At 40.8% G+C, this 22,104-nt stretch overlaps 1 protein-coding gene across 2 annotated transcripts; it reads right to left on the bottom strand.

Moving 5' to 3' along the window:
- Positions 1–116: 116 nt before the first annotated feature.
- Positions 117–21,798, bottom strand: LOC121547632 (interferon gamma receptor 1-like). 2 transcript variants are annotated; one of them, XM_045209792.1, is made up of 7 exons: positions 21,395–21,798; positions 3,528–3,648; positions 3,047–3,225; positions 2,641–2,801; positions 2,244–2,412; positions 1,861–1,982; positions 117–1,589 (listed from the first exon to the last, which is right to left on the bottom strand). In XM_045209792.1, the coding sequence occupies exons 1-7, from the start codon at positions 21,462–21,464 to the stop codon at positions 1,215–1,217; spliced, it is 1,197 nt and encodes a 398-aa protein (XP_045065727.1). In that variant the 5' UTR covers positions 21,465–21,798; the 3' UTR covers positions 117–1,214. The 2 variants fall into 2 exon arrangements, with proteins under 2 accessions (XP_045065727.1, XP_041714921.2); XM_041858987.2 differs by lacking the exon at positions 21,395–21,798 and adding an exon at positions 15,192–15,619.
- Between the last annotated feature and the right edge of the window lie 306 nt (positions 21,799–22,104).

Raw genomic sequence — 22,104 nt, 5'->3', positions numbered from 1 at the left:
TGTTGGATCGGAGGGTGAGGGCTAAGGCCCTTCCCCCCAGAAATGTCAGGGAACTTGCAGGTGCCTTGATGGAAGAGTGGGGTAACATCTCAATGCAAGAACTGGCAAATCTGGTGCAGTCCATGAGGAGGAGATGCACTGCAGTACTTAATGCAGCTGGTGGCCACACCAGATACTGACTGTTACTTTTGTTCAGGGACACGTTATTCCATTTCTATTAGTCACATGTCTGTGGAACTTGTTCAGCTTATGTCTCAGTTGTTGAATCTTGTTCATACAAATATTAACACATGTTAAGTCTGCTGAAAATACACGCAGTTGACAGTGAGAGGACGTTTCTTTTTTTTGCTGAGTTTAAATTAAAAACAACCAAATTTTTTGCACACAAAATAGAGAAAGCCTTATCATTAATCATTAAAAGAAAAATATGTTGCTGTATGATATCAAAATTGTGCACAATCAAAAACTAAATGATTAGGTACAGGGCAAACAGCAAGGCACCGATAACAACAGAAATTATCACCACATCCCCTTGCATTGGTTTAACTTGTTCATCTGAATATAATAGGACATGTTCCTAGTAATATTTTGGAACATTGTACATAAATGACACCCATGTAAAAACTGCAAATACAACAAATATACACAGCACAAGACAAAAGACAATAACCTAATGAATATATTCATTCTGCTCTCCCAACCCACTTAAGAAGGCACAGTAAAATAATGGACAAGAGGAACTATATAGATTTTCTTGTACAAAGATGCTATAGGAAATGTCTTAATTTGGCCTAATGAAATTCAACATTACAATGGGGCAGGCCAAGAATGAGGACATGTATTTTTTACACTAGTTCCCAGAATGCAATACCACTTGGTTTTCACTATCCCAGGTTACCCCTCTGATTATCCTCTCCATCTCCACCATAGACTGCCCATTGAAATGTGAAAGGAACAGGAAAATGGTTGGTTGTACTCCAGGCTGTGGGCCTAGAACAACCAATCAAAGACTAAACTGATACCCTGCTCTCCCCCAAACAGATTTGGGTACAGTCAAGGGGATGCCCAAGCTGAGGATATGCAAATACAATTTTTTATTTTATTTTTCACCTTTATTTAACCAGGTAAGCCAGTTGAGAACAAGTTCTCATTTACAACTGCGACCTGGTCAAGATAAAGCAAAACATGACCATCTCTTGACAGAAACTCAGATCTCAGATCTTGTATCCCGTAACAGTGTCCCCAGGACTCATCTCCTCTATCACAGGTCTATGGGGGCAGTCATAGTCCGACAGCTCAGAGAAGTCCCTCTTTACCTCCAGTCCCAACCCTCTCGTTACCTCCAGTGAAGAGCCTGACCCCTCGTTGGGCAACATGACGTCCCCACCGCTCCACTCCTGGTCCTTCAGTCCAATGGGGAGGCGGAGGACCTCTTCCTGGGGGGTACTGGTGACTGTGAGGGTCTCATCTGGCAAAAAATCCACAGGGGTCTGCAGGAGGGGGGAGCCACCTGTTTGTACCTCACTCAGAATGGCTCTCTCAGGGTGCATAAGGGACACACCTGAACCCATATGTGACAGCATGGAAGCCTACCAGAGAAGGAGAATATTCAACATTCAGTGAAACATTCTGTGGGTGAAATATGTTTTTAATGTACTATTGTTTTGACAGTGTTTGCAGGAAGTAGCATATCAATAGTTTAATAACTCCAACAGGAACATGACACTCATCATTTCTACAATGTACCAACAAGTGCTCTCCTGAAACCATCTCTACATGACTATAATCTAGTCTATATGGAGTAGCTTTATGAATAAATCCACTGCAGTGCAGGCCAAACAGTTGAAAGGCTGAACACACCAAAGACTTTGTTTGAGGGAATGAGCCAGTTGTCAGTTTACTGTATATCAGCCACACGATGAACACAATCACAACCATGACAACGATAGGGATCACAATGTAGAGGGCAGTGTAGCTAGGACCTACAGGGGACAAATCCAGCAGTTAGACTGACAGTCAAACTGATTTCACATACAAAACTGTACAGCATCCTAATTGAGCATTTGATGACAAAATCAGTCATAGTATGACAATAGACAGGTATAACTTTCAAAGCACGTATCAGATATTAGCAGATGTGGTTTATCAAATGATTACAGACAATGTTTACTAAACGATAACAGACCTACTGAGACCTAATGTCACTTTGACATTTCCATCATGTGAGAAATTAAAAGTCTTACCAGAATCCCCATGCTTCTCCTCAATGCATATGTTCTGGTGAGCTGAAACAGGAACATTCTTCATTTTTCCTTTTATCTTGATGCAGTGCCTGTCCATCTCTCCATCAACTGGTATTTCAGCCTCACACACATGGTGTTGCTTGTAAGAGCAGGTAAAATTAAACCCTTCCTGGGGAAATAAAAAAAGGAATATATTTAGCCTATATTCCAACAAAACTGAAAAACGTGTTTTATATAATGTTCATAAAAATATATGAATGTGTTCCCTTTCGAAAAATAAAGCTGCTTTGCTTGCAAGTGAAAACTATTTGCAGCGGGTATACACATGAGAAAAATCAAAATCTCTCGAAACCATCAAATAGTAATTCCTAAGTCATGATTTTCTGTCAGTTCTTACCAAGTGATATTCTGTGATAACCATGTAATCAAATTCCTTATGATCCAGTCTTTCATCTTTGATGATGGCATGTTTGTAGATGTCAAACGGATGATTGAATTGAACTTTTATCATTTTATCAAATACAACTGAGATGTTGACAGGTGGGAAATCCAATGAGCCTAAAAAAAACACACAAAAGACCATTACTTTGTGCAAATCTGAGGTCAGAAAATATGTGCAAAATCTCCCACCTCTGAGCATTGTGTGGTCAGATCAACAAAGAAATGCTACATGTGCTGCAGTGCATACAGTGTATTTACAAACCCTTTCAAGATACTACCCCAATTCTATTTGTCAATCGCTACATACTGTATAACATTGTTCCCATAATTCGCCTTTTGGTTAGGTCAGTGTGAGAACTTACACTGTACATCCACCAGGTCTGATTTCACAATATCGTCGTAGGTGAATGAAATTTCAGAGGAATTTGTATTCTGTCCAACAACAGCAGTTAATATGAAACGGTAGCCCTCTTCAATTACTTTGGTAAATGAGGAGACATCGCAATGGTAGAGTGAAGTGTTTGAACAAACCAAGGCAGCACTGAAAGATAGAGGAAAACAATTGTTGTGGGTTAGTGGCAACCTCTGATTTGGACTGAAATGTTAGTTCACAATTACAATGGAGAAGCTAACAAAGAACTGTTGACAGGACTTTACATTTCTATGGGTCTGACAGTGCATGTACATTTTCCAATTTCTACTTGAAATTGTGGCAATTGTGGTATTGTGGCAAGAAACATTTAATATTCACTAGCTATATACGCTACACTGGATAGCCTAGGCCCTATTTGGTGAAAAATATAAACGTGAGCGATTAAGCAACCAATATGCTGCAGCACCTACCCAGAATGTATTCTTCTCATTTCCACATTGAACTGTGGCTGTAGAGATGGTTCACTGTAGTTCCAATAGATCACATTGTGGAAATTGTGGCAGATCAGGCTCACGTTGACAGGAGGAGGAACTGTAGGATAAAATAGTAGAAAGTCAGTCCGAATCAAAAAGCTCAGTCAAGACAGATTTATATTTACCATATAATGACTGTGTTTCTAAAACTATGCTATATCTATAACAGCATAACATACTAGCAATTAAATATATCATAGTGATGTTGCAACAATAACCAGTATACCAGGGTTCCCCAATTAGTCAGCCATGGGCCAATATTTTCTTGAGCGGATGTTAAGGGGACCAGAACATAGTTATAAATCATTTGTACGCTGCAAATTGAGCGCAGGAATCCGAAAAACAGATATATTATTTGACAAAAAGATCATCATGATTCAAACCTTGATTACATTGGGATACGATCACACATGCCTCTCTATTTATGCATGGGAATACTAGGGAACAGATTTACTAAATTGGTGATTTTACAGTCTTATGTCCAACAACAAAACATTTGTATTATTATCATCATCATCATTCAATTATAATATTTTTTGTGCACGAAAACCGAATTTGGCCTGCATGCCGCCTATTGGGGAACCCTGCTGTTAGAGTATCTGAGGAATACAGATGAGTCATTCCACCTCAAAAAGCACAAGAGGATTTCGACATCCACTATTGCAGATTGTCCTGAAATCCTTTCTGTAGCTAGAAACAGATAAGATTAGCATTCCTGAAACATTATTTTGTTGAAATATACTTGGTCTCTGAGAAAACAAGCTAATTGATTGCACTCAAATTGGCCATTTTCATTTATAGAACTCAAGACATGAAGAATCCAATAAACTGATCAAAAGCCACCCACGGACACTACACGCCAAACAACTAGTATACAGTATCGGTTCTCTATGTTTGACAAGCAGTATGGAGCTGCTGTTTGGAGTATTGCTTCTTCATCCGGTGATGTTTTTTTTCCTTCTCCCCTGTTCAGAGAAATTAGCCATTAAAGTCGCTTGCATTATTTACCATAAATTAGTGTGCAAGTACCAAGTTTTTCCCACTAGATGCCGCTGTTCTCACTACTGCCGCCACACTTTTATCCATGTGGCTGGTCTCTTGTGTTTATTAAATGAATCACAACCTTTTCTTTGGAAAGATTTTTGGGTAGAAAACCAATAGCTTTTGCTCATGATGAAAATAGATTGTATGGTGATCCTCACAAGTTATAACGTGAAAAAACACACATAATAGCAGTAGTCCACGATCAGCTCCTTTGTTTTGTTGACGTTGAGTGAGAGGTTATTTTCCTGGCATCACACTCCCAGACCCCTCATCTCCTCCCTGTAGGCTGTCTCGTCATTGTTGGTAATCAAGCCTACTATTGGGGATCTATTGGGGCGGTAAGCAAATTGAAGTGGGTCTAGGGTGGCAGGTAAGGTAGAGGTGATATGATCCTTGACTAGTCTCTCAATGCACTTCATGATGACAGAAGTGAGTGCTATGGGGCGATAGTCATTTAGTTCAGTTACCTTTGCTTTCTTGGGTACAGGGACAATGGTGGCCATCTTGAAGCATGTGGGGACAGCAGACTGGGATAGGGAGAGATTGAATATGTCCGTAAACACACCAGCCAGCTGGTCTGCGCATGATCTGAGGACACGGCTAGGGATGCCATCTGGGCCAGCAGCCTTGCGAGGGTTAACACGCTTAAATGTCTTACTCACGTTGGCCACAGAGAAGGAGAGCCCTCAGAGAGCTGCAATTTGTTGGACTATTCAAAGAGAGTTCGGTTGAAGAATTAGGTTGTGGAGAAGGACAAACTGAATTGCTTTCATGGAGGATTGGCTTGACCACACAATTTTTTTTCATCATGAGCAAAGGTTATTGGTTTTCTACCCAAAGTTGCAAAGAAAATGTTGTGATTCATTTAATAAACCAGCTAAATGGATAAAAGGGTATGGTGGCAGTAGCAAGAACAGCAGCATCTAGTGGGCAAAACCTGGTACTTTCACACCAATTTATGGTAAATAATGCCAACTACTTGGAAGGCTAATTTCTCTAAACAGTGGGGAAAAACATCACCAGATTCACAGGGAATACATTACAAATGGTGAAGAAGCAATACTCCAAGCCGCAGCTCCATACTACTTGTCAAACATAGAGAACTGATACTGTATACTGGTTGCTGGGGTGGGATTGGAGTTGGGTGTGGGGAGTCCGTGAGTGGGTTTTGACCATTTTATTGGATTTCTTATGTCTTGCTCAATTGTAGGAAGAAGTTTGGTCCAAATCGGATGTTGAGTACTATAATTTGTTGAATATTTTGTGAATCATATCATTTAAAATTGCAGATTTGGGTGCAATCAATTAGATTAATAAAATTTCAGGGATGATAATCTTATCCGTTTCTAAAAGAAGAAACAATTTCAGAACAATCTGAGATGGTGAGTGTCATGGCTTGCTGAAATGACATGGAATGACCCAGATGCCATGTTTTCTAATGTTTTCCTGATAGTTTTGTCCGGAAGCCATGTATTTTGAGAGTTGGGCCCATAGAATTAGGAATTAAAATACTTGAATGGATTTTAACCTTCTTATGATGGGATATGTCTGGTCTGACATTTTGGTCAGGAAGTTGGTCAACCATATCTTGTCAGTGCTGTGATAAGATATTGTGTAAAACAATGAATTTGAATAATTTATTTGCACTGTATGTTTGTTAGCTAGCTAGCTAGTCAGACAGTTTTAGAGGAATGATCCCATTAATAATTCAGATTAACTGCCAATTTACCAACATTCCATTCAAACAATGCAGTCAATCCACAGCCATACGCTGGCTGAAATCAGTTGATGATAAGGGTTAGACAAGTAGTAAATGCAACAACTACTGATATTGTATCATACAATAGCACTCACAGCTTTCCTAGAAAACAAAAAAGAAATTTTATGGTCTGTTTACATATATTTTAGAGGCTATTTATACAGAAAATGTGTATAAAATACGTATAAACTGTATTTACCATTGTTCCTGTACCCAAGAAAGCAAAGGTAACTGAACTAAATGACTATCGCCCCGTAGCACTCACTTCTGTCATGATAAAGTGCTTTGAGAGGCTAGTTAAGGATCATATCACCTCCACCTTATCTGACACCCTAGACCCACTTCAATTTGCTTACCGCCCTAATAGATCCACAGATGATGCAATCGCCATCACACTGCCCTATCCCATCTGGACAAGAGGAATACCTACATCAGAATGCTGTTCATTGACTATAGCTCAGCCTTCAACACCATAGTACCCTCCAAGCTCATCATTAAGCTCGGGGCCCTGGGTCTGAACCCCGCCCTGTGCAACTGGGTCCTGGACTTCCTGACAGGCCGCCCCCAGGTGGTGAAGGTAGGAAACAACAACTCCACTTCGCTGATCCTCAACGCTGGGGCCCCACAAGGGTGCGTGCTCTGCCCCCTCCTGTTCACCCATGACTGCTTGGCCACGCACGCCTCCAACTCAATCATCAAGTTTACAGATGACACAACAGTAGTAGGCCTGATTACCAACAATGACGAGACAGCCTACAGGGAGGAGGTGAGGGCCCTGGCAAAGTGGTGCCAGGAAAATAACCTCTCCCTCAATGTCAACAAAACAAAGGAGCTGATCGTGGACTTCAGGAAACAGCAGAGGGAGCACGCCTCTATCCACATCGACGAGACCGAAATAGAGAAGGTGGAAAGCTTAAAGTTCCTTGGCGTACATATCACTTACCATCTGAAATTATCCACCCACACAGACAGTGTGGTGAAGAAGGCGCAACAGCACCTCTTCAACCTCAGGAGGCAGAAGAAATTTGTCTTGGCCCCTAAGACCCTCAGAAACTTTTACAGATGCACAATTGAGAGCATCCTGCCGGGCTGTATCACCGCCTGGTACAGCAACTGCACCACCCGCAACCGCAAGGCTCTCCAGAGGGTGGCACGGTCTGCCCAACGCATCACTGGGGGCACACTTCCTGCCCTCCAGGACACCTACAGCACCCGATGTCATAGGAAGGCCAAAAAGATCATCAAGGTCATCAACCACCTAAGCCACGGCCTGTTCACCCCGTATCATCCAAAAGGCGAGGTCAGTACAGGTGCATCGAAGCTGGAACCGAGAGACTGAAAAACAGCTTATATCTCAAGGCCATCAGACTGTTAAATAGCCATCACTAGCCGGCTACCACCCGGCTACTCAACCCTGCACCTTAGAGGCTGCTGCCCTATATACATAGATATGGAATCCCTAGTCACTTTAATAATGTTTACATACTGCTTTACTCATCTCATATGTACAGTGGGGGAAAAAAGTATTTAGTCAGCCACCAATTGTGCAAGTTCTCCCACTTAAAAAGATGAGAGAGGCCTGTACTTTTCATCATAGGTACACGTCAACTATGACAGACAAAATGAGAAAAAAAATTCCAGAAAATCACATTGTAGGATTTTTTATGAATTTATTTGCAAATTATGGTGGAAAATAAGTATTTGGTCAATAACAAAAGTTTCTCAATACTTTGTTAAATACCCTTTGTTGGCAATGACACAGGTCAAACTTTTTCTGTAAGTCTTCACAAGGTTTTCACACACTGTTGATGGTATTTTGGCCCATTCCTCCATGCAGATCTCCTCTAGAGCAGTGATGTTTTGGGGCTGTCGCTGGGCAACACGGACTTTCAACTCCCTCCAAAGATTTTCAATGGGGTTGAGATCTGGAGACTGGCTAGGCCACTCCAGGACCTTGAAATGCTTCTTACGAAGCCACTCCTTCGTTGCCCGGGCGGTGTGTTTGGGATCATTGTCATGCTGAAAGACCCAGCCACGTTTCATCTTCAATGCCCTTGCTGATGGAAGGAGGTTTTCACTCAAAATCTCACGATACATGGCCCCATTCATTCTTTCCTTTACACGGATCAGTCGTCCTGGTCCCTTTGCAGAAAAACAGCCCCAAAGCATGATGTTTCCACCCCCATGCTTCACAGTAGGTATGGTGTTCTTTGGATGCAACTCAGCATTCTTTGTCCTCCAAACACGACGAGTTGAAAAAAAAAAAAAAAGTTCTATTTTGGTTTCATCTGACCATATGACATTCTCCCAATCCTCTTCTGGATCATCCAAATGCACTCTAGCAAACTTCAGACGGGCCTGGACATGTACTGGCTTAAGCAAGGGGACACGTCTGGCACTGCAGGATTTGAGTCCCTGGCGGCGTAGTGTGTTACTGATGGTAGGCTTTGTTACTTTGGTCCCAGCTCTCTGCAGGTCATTTACTAGGTCCACCCGTGTGGTTCTGGGATTTTTGCTCACCGTTCTTGTGATCATTTTGACCCCACGGGGTGAGATCTTGCGTGGAGCCCCAGATCGAGGGAGATTATCAGTGGTCTTGTATGTCTTCCATTTCCTAATAATTGCTCCCACAGTTGATTTCTTCAAACCAAGCTGCTTACCTATTGCAGATTCAGTCTTCCCAGCCTGTTGCAGGTCTACAATTTTGTTTCTGGTGTCCTTTGACAGCTCTTTGGTCTTGGCCATAGTGGAGTTTGGAGTGTGACTGTTTGAGGTTGTGGACAGGTGTCTTTTATACTGATAACAAGTTCAAACAGGTGCCATTAATACAGGTAACGAGAGGAGGACAGAGGAGCCTCTTAAAGAAGAAGTTACAGGTCTGTGAGAGCCAGAAATCTTGCTTGTTTGTAGGTGACCAAATACTTATTTTCCACCATAATTTGCAAATAAATTCTATTTACATCCTACAATGTGATTTTCTGGATTTTATTTTCTCAATTTGTCTGTCATAGTTGACGTGTACCTATGATGAAAATTACAGGCCTCTCTCATCTTTTTAAGTGGGAGAACTTGCACAATTGATGGCTGACTAAGTAGTTTTTTTCCCCACTGTATATACTGTATTCTATTCTACTGTATCTTAGTCAATGCCACTCCGACATTGCTCATCCTAATATTTATATATTTCTTTATTCCATTCTTTTACTTTTAGATTTGTGTCTTGTTGTGAATTGCTAGATACTACTACACTGTTGGAGCTAGGAACACAAGCATTTTGCTACACCCGCAATAACATCTGCTAAATATGCGTATGTGACCAATAAAGTGTGATTTGATTTGATTCATAATTATGACAATATTTTAGGTTGACATTCATTCTATTACAACATTTCTGATATATCACGCATTACTTTTATTTTCCTGCATAAATAAAATCAGCAATATGCCTCTACTGCCATTCATTCCAATTGACTCTTTACCATCCCCGCCCCAGAATATTGGGCAACCAATTGCAGTGCTCCGTTGGATAGCAACCGTCTCTAACCAAGCTCTCCTTTCAAAAGCATGGAAGCTAATGGCAAAAACAGAGTTTTCTTAAAAAAAGAAAAATAATTTATGTCTAAATAATTGAACAGTGCACCAGGAGTACTTGCGACTGTGATTCCTGAAATTGAGTATTTTTTTATTCCGAAATTATACTTTTGTTGGATTGTTTGCTAGCTCTCAGTCTCATTGGCCACCATTGAAAACGCTGCTAACGCTAGCTAGCTAGCTAGCCAGTTAATATAACTTGTTTTCTCTAAATGTATGTTAGCTAGCTAAGTGAGCTTGGTAATGAATATAACTATCACCTGCAGTCAACATCAAAATACAATTTGAGAGCACTAGTTAGCTCCAAAAGTGTTTTGTAGCTTCAACTGCAAGCTGGCAGTGCATAATCAGAGCCATCCATGCTAGCCATGCTACAAACTTGATCATACCAGGTCCCCGTGTTTAATTTCATTGTTGAGTAAAAACACAATTTCTGATTATTGTGAGGGATTTTCTCCAGTGGTCTGAATGGGGAATTTGGCTTCCTGGGAAAAAGTTGGCTATGGTTGTAAAAGTAACCAAGGGGACGTGGCTTAGCGAAGGGTCAATTAGACTGGTTTGGATTTCTCCCTGTCAAATATGACTGCCATTTTTCAATTTTAAAGTATATAGAATTTTTACTGAAACCACCCGCGGGCCGGATTGGACCCACTCACGGGCCGGATCAGGGCCGTATGTTTGGCACCCCTGGTCTAAGTGTCACGGTCGTTTAAGGACGGGTCAGACCAAGGCGCAGCGTGAAATGCATCCATGTTTATTTCAACGATAAACACACGAACAAAACAACAAAACGTGAAGTCCTCAGGCTAAACACAATACAAGCCTCTAACACGGAACAAGATCCCACAACTAACGATTGCCAATAGGCTAATAAAGTATGATCCCCAATCAGAGACAACGAGCGACAGCTGCCTCTGATTGGGAATCACACCCGGCCAAACATAGAAACACAAACCTAGAATGAAAACATAGAAATACTAACATAGATATCCACACCCTGACTCAACATACAAGAGTCCCATAAGTCAGGGTGTGACACTAAGAATGAACATTATGATGCATTTACATTACACTGTGTGACATAAGTGACAATCACAGTATAGTAGAGACAGAATGTTCAGCTCTGAGAAAACATGGCCACTCTCTCAGGGTGCGAGGTTTCACTAGTACTTCCATGAGAAATGGATGTGCCACATAAATGACTACACAACACATTTTCAGTGCTTATCTTCTTTTTTTTTTAATAAAAGCTGTGTTGTGGAAAGTCTGCACTTGTCCAGACATGCCAACACTGAAACTGTTAAAAAGGCCAGCTCTTATTTAGCAGTTACATCACTCCTATTCTAGTATTTGTTGTATTTGCCCAAACCCCCTTACTTTCTCATTAGTGGTACCTACAACTATCCCCACTCCGCCATTCGCTGTGCACCTCACTGAACCCCACTCCTGTCTTCAGAGTGAGATCACGGTCAGAAGTGAATGGAGTCGTTGAACTGTACCTCAAGTTTATCGGTATTTCACTTGTGTTAGTGTGTGCATCTAAGTGTAAGTACTGTACATGTCATTGCTTCTTTAGTTGTGTGTTGCTAAGGCAGTCTAATTATTTACCATGCTTAATGTTTAGAAAGCATTTTCCTTTTCTATGTGTCATGCTATTTCTAGCCTGCTAGCCAAGATGTTAGCCAGTCATGCTAGCTCATTTAGCATGACTGGCTAACATATATTATTCTGTTAATACTAGTACATTAGACATAGTAGCTTTAATAGCCATATTTATGGGAATTTACAACCTTTATGTAGCCTCATGCTACCGTGTACTGTAGTGATGGGGGGAAAAAATCGATACTTACAGTGGCTTGCGAAAGTATTCACCCCCCTTGGCATTTTTCCTTTTTTGTTGCCTTACAACCTGGAATCAAAATTGATTTTTTGGGGATTTGTATGATTTGATTTACACATGGGATTTTTGCCCATTCTTCAAGGCAAAACTGCTCCAGCTCCTTCAAGTTGGATGAGTTCCGCTGGTGTACAGCAATCTTTAAGTCATACCACAGATTCTCAATTGGATTGAGGTCTGGGCTTTGACTAGACCATTCCAAGACATTTAAATGTTTCCCCTTAAACCACTTGAGTGTTGCTTTAGCAGTATGCTTAGGGTCATTGTCCTGCTGGAAGGTGAACCTCCGTCCCAGTCTCAAATCTCTGGAAGACTGAAACAGGTTTCCCTCAAGAATTTCCTTGTATTTAGCGCCATCCATCATTCCTTCAATTCTGACCAGTTTCCCAGTCCCTGACGATAAAAAACATCCCCAAAACATGATACTGCCAGCACCATGCTTCACTGTGGGGGTGGTGTTCTCGGGGTGATGAGAGGTGTTGGGTTTGCGCCAGACATAGCGTTTTCCTTGATGGCCAAAAAGCGCAATTTTAGTCTCATCTGACCAGAGTACCTTCTTCCATATGTTTGGGGAGTCTCCCACATGCCTTTTGGCAAACACCAAACGAGTTTGCTTATTTTTTTTCTTTAAGCAATGGCTTTTTTCTGGCCACTCTTCCGTAAAGCCCAGCTCTGTGGTGTGTACGGCTTAAAGTGGTCCTATGGACAGATACTCCAATCTCTGCTGTGGAGCTTTGCAGCTCCTTCAGGGTAATCTTTGGTCTCTTTGTTGCCTCTCTGATTAATGCCCTCCTTGCCTGGTCCGTGAGTTTTGGTGGGAGGCCCTCTCTTGGCAGGTTTGTTGTGGTGCCATATTCTTTCTATTTTTTAATAATGGATTTAATGGTGCTCCGTGGGATGTTCAAAGTTTCTGATATTTTTTTATAACCCAACCCTGATCTGTACTTCTCCACAACTTTGTCCCTGACCTGTTTGGAGAGCTCCTTGGTCTTCATGGTGCCGCTTGCTTGGTGGTGCCCCTTGCTTAGTGGTGTTGCAGACTCTGGGGCCTTTAAGAACAGGTGTATACAGTGGGGGAAACAAGTATTTAGTCAGCCACCAATTGTGCAAGTTCTCCCACTTAAAAAGATGAGAGAGGCCTATAATTTTCATCATAGGTACACGTCAACTATGACAGACAAGTATGCTTGGGGTCAGTCTATGTCATGGAAAGAGCAGGTGTTCTTAATGTTTTGTATACTCAGTGTATACCTCCACAGTTGACATGTAACTATGATGAAAATTACAGGCCTCTCATCTTTTTAAGTGGGAGAACTTGCACAATTGGTGGCTGACTAAATACTTTTTTCCCCCACTGTATATACTGTATGCTTACATGTATGTCGACTGTTCTATGCAGGTATGCCGTAGAATAAAAATAAAAAAGTAAATCTAAATAATTCCCATGCCAATAAATTATGGTTTATGATAGCTGGTTGCTAAAATTAGAATAGTTTGCCTAATTTCAGTTGATGTGACAAAACAAGCAATGAATAGTGTAGAGAATCATTGTACAATCTAAATTCCTGTGAAATATCTTTTCAATAACCAAAAATATTGTATTTTCAGCTGTTTGAAGCTGGTGTACAAAACCAAAAGTAAAAGACCCAAAAAGAAACTTAAGAATGGGAAGCATAGAAATAGAGCACATAGAACATGTCTACCACTTCTTAGATATGCTTTCCATGAGAATGACAGATCTATAACTCACATTTCTATGTGCAGCTTTAAGTTCGCTGGGAAATATTCAAGATATGGGCTGCATTGTGTGCAAGTTAAACATGCTGATAAATCTCCAGCACAACATATGGCATTATGTCTCCCGAGTGGCGCAGTGGTCTAAGGCACTAGAGATCCTGGTTCGAATCCAGGCTCTGTCGTAGCCGGCTGCGACCGGGAGACCCATGGGGCGACGCACAATTGGCCCAGCGTCGTCCAGGGTAGGGGAGGGAATGGCCGGCAGGGGATGTAGCTCAGTTGGTAGAGCATGGCGTTTGCAACGCCAGGGTTGTGGGTTCGATAAAATAATGTATGTGCTAACTGTAAGTCGCTCTGGATAAGAGCGTCTGCTAAATGACTAAAATGTAAATGTAATCCCATGGTATTGTAAGTGATTGCAGGGAAGATAACATCTCACTTGCAGTAGAAGCCTGGCACTATTAATAATAATAATAATAATAATAATAATATGCCATTTAGCAGACGCTTTTATCCAAAGTGACTTACGGTCATGTGTGCATAAATTTTTACGTATGGGTGGTCCCGGGGATCGAACCCACTACCCTGGCATTACAAGCGCCATGCTCTACCACTATTAGCTGAGGAAGGGGTATGTATGTATCATATCAGCCTGTATGAAGTCAGAAAGGAAATGGTCTCATTGTCAGGGGATAATTGGATGTTGGATATAACAAAGCCTGGTAATGTTTTTTTTAATGAATTACAAAATAATTACTATGTTTCAGTGGGTCATTATGAATGGTATGTAGTGCACGTACAGAGGTGGTATTACAAACGATTGAACATTTCATCACAAAGCATCTGTGCCGTTTTGGGGAAATCCACTTCCGGATTTAGTTTCACAACATTAATGTTACTTTAGAGTGGGGAAAGGCAATGTACTGTAGTCCTCTGTTCTGTGGAGCACAACACACTGGACTAGACCACTCCATAAAAGCCACTGAGGGTACAGTAATAACCCACACATTAAGTTAAGCATGTGTCAGATGACAGAGAGGTGTCAGACCACAGAGAGGTCTACTGTAACTGTATGTTTTTCTCTGTGGTGTAAGTGTGAAATCTACAGTGAGTTTCCCACAGAGGTTAAAGGAACAGAAAACTTTACTTAGGCTACTGGCATACAAACAGAATGCCAAAACCAACTGACAATAAACAGTGCTCACCACTTATTGCAAACTAGCACATTATTTATTGACAACAACTGACTACTTTAAGGACAACTTTTTGTGTATCAGTCCACTGCCTGAATAAAAGAGAACACATGAACTGACAATATTGTAGCAATATTCAGGGGGTAGCCCTGACCAGGACTCGAGATCCTACAACATATTTACATACTGAGTATACTTTTGGAATAGCTATATAAATTACAAGAACATTAGCATATTGTACAGTGGCCTATAGCCTGCATTATGTTGTTGAAAGAATGAAGCAGGAATACTGTACTAAATACTTACAGTAACATCAGCTCCAAGTGATTAATCACAAAGCAACATTTATAGGAAACTATTTTAGAGCAAGAATGACTTACCGTAAGAGTCGACATGATGTTGACTTAAAACGAAGATCAGGGATATGTGGACTATCCCTACCCCAACCATTTTTTATTTTGTCGAGTCTATAGGCCTATGGAAAACTATATGAAATGTATTTGAATGTCTATACGAATAGGCTACAGCTATTTTAGATCATTTGAGAGCCTTTTGTCTGTCTAAATAAAATGAGCGCATTTCCTGAACAGCCAAACCCCAGGACATTGCTCCAATCCGCAGGCTACACAGTACGCAACTTCCAATGAAATGTTCCTGTAGCAGCTACTAGACCCGCCTGCTATAAATGTTTACTGGCAGTAGGAAAACTCCCTTCCAGTGATATAAAATGTCGCCTTGCATGGTGGTGAAGTTTCCACATCTCGGATCAGCTTCCTCTCCCCCAATCCTAACCTTAACCGAGGGGATGCGCAAAACGACTGCCCCCTAGCCACTAAATTCACGGCCGACCGCGGTACTGCAGGCATTGTTTGCAGAAAACATGATCCCCCATTTTGGTGAAGGGGGAAATGGCTAACTTCGTGGTCAATCTTCGTGTAAATACTTACACATTTCGAATACAATCTTGGTACCAATAATTACTTATATTACACCAGATGTATGTCATTTAACCTATTTGAGGGCCCTCAGCGAGATTTGGTTGCCCTAGCAGGCATAACATTTGTCTGGCCCCCCTCTTAGGCATTGGTGACACATCATTCAGGGCAGGTGGGGCAATGCAAAAAACTACATTGCATCAACTGTCACATATCAGTTTGCAAACAATGTTTAAAAAAATCTAAATCATTGAGTTAGTAAAGCCTCTATACAAATATGGTCTCTTTTTTGCTTTCTTGAGTAAGGCAGCTCCAAAATGCAGGTGTTTCAGCCTAGCTCAGTGCTTTCTGTGGTGGTGGGGCAGCCAGCGGAAAATATAGAGCGTAGGGGTTGGTAATGTTCTCTAGTTGCGCCGTGATTAGCTCAGTGTTCTGTCACTCATGGGAACACTACATCACTGCCAAATCTAACAGTAGAGCTCGAAAATTCAAGCCCCTTGGGTGCTGCCATAGAGTTGGGACTCTGCTGTTGGGACAGCTTTATATAGACCTGAACAGTTTGTGGGCACCGTTTGTCACCGTTATAGTCCAATTCATGTATTGTTTAGTGTTGTGTTGTGTAGTGTAGTGGCTTTGTTGGTATGCATCCCAAAACATTTTTTATTAGTTTGCCCCACCAAGATTTACATGCTAAAATCACCACTGGTTATATTTCATTGCTGTCAAAAATAGCAAAAGATTGTCCTCTATCCATCGTTTTTGGAATTTTTGATGCTCCCTGACTGTCTAGCTTTCATTTCGGTCATTATTAGCGAGCTGGACACAGTCAAGAAACTGTATGAATGTAGGTCCATTATCAATTTTACACAGTTTCAATTTGGTTTTAGTCATTTTAATATTAATATTAATTGCATAGTTTGTGATAGTAATGATATCATTTTATTTTTCAGTTTATCCAAATAATTGCAAATCCAGTGTACTCTATTGAAGGTGTCTTACACACACAGTGTGATGACTCATGGTCTGTTCAGTGTCCTGTCTTCTGAATCACAGGCCTATCAACAAATCAGGATGTAGACCACCACAGCACATACCCCAAGATAAACATTGAAATGTCCTGCTGATTTCACAAGTGCACAAAAACTGATACTGATACCCCCCTGTATATATAGCCTCCCTACTGTTATTTTATTTTACTTCTGCTCTTTTTTTCTCAACACTTTTTTGTTGTTTATTTTACTATTTTTATTAAAAAATAAATGCATTGTTGGTTAAGGGCTGTAAGTAAGCATTTCACTGTAATGCCTACACCTGTTGTATTTGGCGCATGTGGCCAATAACATTTGATTTGATTTGATTTGTTAAATGATGTTGTATACAAAATTGCACCCCAATGTATTCAGTCCTTTTCTGAATTTCTCCTGACATCTTGTCTTTGCAGTTGATTCCATTTGACAGTAATTCCACGGATACATTTGCAATGGTTTCACCTCAACAACAGAAACACCATATAGGCCTACAACTGGGAAGACAAGACAAACAGTATTAGTTTCCAAACATAACAGGTCCGTGATCAGAGTCGCAATAGTCACAACCACGGATGTAAACTAATCTAATCATCTGTACAATCAGTGTTGTGACAGAAACTGAGCCAATATGTTTCACTTTCTTTATACAAATGAAAGCCTACTACATTCCAAAGAAGGTGAGGATCTGTGTGACATAAGTGACAATCACAGTCGGAGGGTTAGACTGTGTTTTGTCTGTCACCATAGGCTCTCCAGAGAGAGAGAGAGTGCTGGTGCTGCCCTCAAGACAGGAAGTGCCACTGTAGAGACCATTTATACAGTATAGTAGAGACTGAATGTTCAGCTCTGAGAAAATATGGCCACTCTCTCAGGGTGTGAGGTTTCACTAGTACTTCCATGGGAAATTAAAAGAGATGTGCCGCATAAATGACTACATAACACATTGTCAGTGCTTATCTTTTTTTCAAATAAAAGCTGTGTTGTGGAAAGTCTGCACTTGTCCAGACTTGCCAACACTGAAACTGTTAAAAAGGCCAGCTCTTATTTAGCAGTTACATCACTCCTATTCTAGTAGTTGTTGTATTAGCCCAACACCCCTTATTTTCTCATTAGTGGTACCTACAAGTAACCCCACTTGTGTCAGCCAATCACAGTCCGCTATTCCCTGTACACCTCACTGAACCTCTCTCCTGTCTTCAGAATGAGATAGTGGTCAGAAGTTAATGGCGTTGTTGAACTGTACCTCAAGTTTATTGGTACTTGTGTTAGTGTGTGCATCTAAGTGTAAGTACCGTACATGTCATTGCTTCTTTAGTTGTGTGTTGCTAAGGCAGTCTAGTTATTTACCATGCTTATAATGTTTAGAAAGCATTTTCCTTTTCTATGTGTCATGCTATTTCTAGCCTGCTAGCCAAGATGTTAGCCAGTCATGCTAGCTCATGTATGCAGTGTGCCACATGCCATGTTTAGGATATATATTATTCTGTTAATACTAGTACATTTTAGACATTATAGATAATAGCATGTACACTGAGTATACCAAACACTAGGAACACCTTCCTAATATTGAGTTGCACCCCCTTTTGCCTTCAGAACAGCCTCAATTCTTCGGGGCACGGACTCTACAAGGTGTCGAAAGTGTTCCACAGTGATGCTGGCCCATGTTGACTCCAATGCTTCCAACAATTGTGACAAGTTGGCTGGATGTCCTTTGGGTGGTGGACCATTCTTGATACACACAGGAAACTGTTGAGCATGATAAACTCAGCAGCGTTGCAGTTCTTGACACAAACCGGTGCGCCTGGTTTGTGTCAATACCCTGTTCAAAGGCAATTAAATATTTTATATTGCCCATTCACCCTCTGGGCGGCAGGTAGCTTAGTGGTTAAGAGTGTTGTGCCAGTAACCGAAAGGTCGCTGGTTCTAATCCCCGAGCCGACTAGGTGAAAAATCTGTCGATGTGCCCTTGAGCAAGGCACTTAACCCTAATTGCTCCTGTAAGTCGCTCTGGATAAGAGCGTCTGCTAAATGACATAAAATAATAATAAATAAATGTCTCAATTGTTCAAAGGCTTACAAATCTTTCTTTAACCTGTCTCCTCCCCTTCATATACACTGACTGGTGTGGATTTAACAAGTGATATCAATAAGGGATAATAGCATTCACCTGGTCAGTCTATGTCATGGAAAGAGCAGGTGTTCTTAATGTTTTGTATACTCAATGTATACCTCCACAGTTTACTGGGCCTGTATTGTATATAACCCTATACTCATGGTTATTCCTTTATATTCTTTTCCATAGAACCACTTTTCTACACTCTCACTTTTACTGAGCCATCATTACAGAGTAGTGTGGTGTAGTGAACCATTATCTGAATAAACCTTGTCTGAAGATATCTTGGACTTATTCTTGCCGGACAGACCTGTGGTGGCTGAACCCTATCCCATGGCACCTAATATCTCTGTAATAGTGCCCGTTCTACATGGTCCTCTCGGATCAGCCTTTACTATTTTTCAGACACAATTGCAGATACAGATTGAACGGCATAGCTCCTTATTTGTGAAGGATTTGGTTATACTCAATCCACCGGTAAAGCCTACTCGTCTGTATCAGTTCTGAATGAAAGGAAAACAAAAGATAAAAACTGACTCCACATCAAAATTGTAACGGGGAGATCCACAAAACAATGTTTTTTATTTCTACGAATGACTCTGGGGATCATTATGTCTGATGTTGAACACTATGTCTGAAAGGTTTCAACAGAACATAGCAGCACGTCACTGTTATTTCACAAGAGCAGCTGCTGTCTTTGAGGAACCACCAAAGTCCCACAACTCCATTTCAAGAAGGGATGCAAAAATATACTGTATGCTTGCATGTATGTCGACTGTTCTATGCAGGTATGCCTTAGAATTTATTTATTTTTTAATCTAAATCATTCCCATGCCAATAAATGATGGTTTATGATAGCTGGTTGCTAAAATCGAATAGTTCGCCTAATTTCCGTTGATGTGACAAAACAAGCAATGAATAGTGTAGAGAATCACTGTACAATCTAAATTGCTGTGAAATAACTTTTCAATAACCAAAAATATTGTATTTTCAGCTGTTTGAAGCTGGTGTACAAAACCAAAAGTAAAAGACCCAAAAAGAAACTTAAGAATGGGAAGCATAGAAATAGAGCACATAGAACATGTCTACCACTTCTTAGATATGCTTTCCATGAGAATGACAGATCTATAACTCACATTTCTATGTGCAGCTTTAAGTTCGCTGGGAAATATTCAAGATATGGGCTGCGTTGTGTGCAAGTTAAACAAGCTGATAAATCTCCAGCACAACATATGGCATTATCCCATGGTATTGTAAGTGATTGCAGGGGAGCTAACATCTCACTTGCAGTAGAAGCCTGGCACTATTAGCTGAGGAAGGGGTATGTATGTATCATATCAGCCTGTATGAAGTCAGAAAGGAAATTGTCTCATTGTCAGGGGATAATTGGATGTTGGATATAACAAAGCCTGGTAATGTTTTTAAAAAATGAATTACAAAATAATTACTATGTTTCAGTGGTCATTATGAATGGTATGTAGTGCACGTACAGAGGTGGTATTACAAACGATTGAACATTTCATCACAAAGCATCTGTGCCGTTTTGGGGAAATCCACTTCCGGATTTAGTTTCACAACATTAATGTTACTTTAGAGTGGGGAAAGGCAATGTCCTCTCTTCTGTGGAGCACAACACACTGGACTAGACCACTCCATAAAAGCCACTGAGGGTACAGTAATAACCCACACATTAAGTTAAGCATGTGTCAGATGACAGAGAGGTGTCAGACCACAGAGAGGTCTACTGTAACTGTATGTTTTTCTCTGTGGTGTAAGTGTGAAATCTACAGTGAGTTTCCCACAGAGGTTAAAGGAACAGAAAACTTTACTTAGGCTACTGGCATACAAACAGAATGCCAAAACCAACTGACAATAAACAGTGCTCACCACTTATTGCAAACTAGCACCTTATTTATTGACAACAACTGACTACTTTAAGGACAACTTTTTGTGTATCAGTCCACTGCCTGAATAAAAGAGAACACATGAACTGACAGGACTAGAACCCAGGTGCAGCAACTGTCAAACCAACATCTTAGCCATTATGCCAAGAGATTCAAAACTCTTCTAGAGGTCACTAGTTTTGGGTTAAGGTCGCTACACTACCCCCTTACTTTGGGGAGAGCATATCCCTTCTCTATACCAAGTAACATGTACACACACCCACATTGACCTCAAGGGAACAATCCCACTTCTGACACCAGTGTAGCAAATTCGTGGGGTAGCCTCGACCGGGACTCGAACCCAGGTCCAGCGACTGTCAACCAAACGCCTTAGCAGTTACGGCAAGAGATCCTACAACATATTTACATACTGAGTATACTTTTGGAATAGCTATATAAATTCCAAGAACATTAGCATATTGTACAGTGGCCTATAGCCTGCATTATGTTGTTGAAAGAATTAAGCAGGAATACTGTACTAAATACTTACAGTAACATCAGCTCCAAGTGATTAATCACAAAGCAACATTTATAGGAAACTATTTTAGAGCAAGAATGACTTACCGTAAGAGTCGACATGATGTTGACTTAAAACGAAGATCAGGGAAATGTGGACTATCCCTACCCCAACCATTTTTTTTTTGTCGAGTCTATAGGCCTATGGAAAACTATATGAAATGTATTTGAATGTCTATATGAATAGGCTATGGCTATTTCAGATCATTTGAGAGCCTTTAGTCTGTCTAAATAAAATAAGCGCATTTCCTGAACAGCCAAACCCCAGGACATTGCTCCAATTCAAGGCCGACCACGGTACTGCAGGCATTGTTTGCAGAAAACATGATCCCCTATTTCGGTGAAGGGGAAAATGGCCAACTTTGTGGTCAATCTTCGTGTAAATACTTACACATTTCAAATATAATCTTGATACCAATAATTACTTATATTACACCAGATGTATGTGTCATTGAACCTATTTGGGGGACCTCAGCGAGATTTGGTTGCCTTAGCAGGCATAACATTTTTCTGGCCCCCCTCTTCGGCAGTGGTGACACGTCATTCAGGGCGGGTGGGGCAGTGCGGTGCCTGTTTTCATGTTATTTTGGCATCAATACATGTCACATATCAGTTTGCAAACAATGTAAAAAAAAAAAATCAAAATCATTGAGTTAATAAAGCCTGATAAAATGACGTCAAACACGTTATATCTACAGTAGCTTTGATTGGACTGATCATGGCAACATCATACTTTCAAAATATTTGCTAGCAGTCAT

This window comes from Coregonus clupeaformis, chromosome 31, assembly GCF_020615455.1.
Source record: "Coregonus clupeaformis isolate EN_2021a chromosome 31, ASM2061545v1, whole genome shotgun sequence".
NCBI classification, from domain to species: Eukaryota; Metazoa; Chordata; class Actinopteri; order Salmoniformes; family Salmonidae; genus Coregonus; species Coregonus clupeaformis.
Note: the sequence above shows the minus strand (reverse complement) of the source record. Positions and strands in the feature narration are given on the sequence as shown.

Coding starts and splice junctions, on each gene's coding strand:
- LOC121547632 (XM_045209792.1), bottom strand. CDS start 21,464: ATGGTTGGGGTAGGGATAGTCCACATTTCCCTGATCTTCGTTTTAAGT. Junction 3,649..21,394: donor ACATCATGTCGACTCTTACG/GTAAGTCATTCT, acceptor TTTATCCTACAG/TTCCTCCTCCTGTCAACGTG. Junction 3,226..3,527: donor ATGAGAAGAATACATTCTGG/GTAGGTGCTGCA, acceptor TCTATCTTTCAG/TGCTGCCTTGGTTTGTTCAA.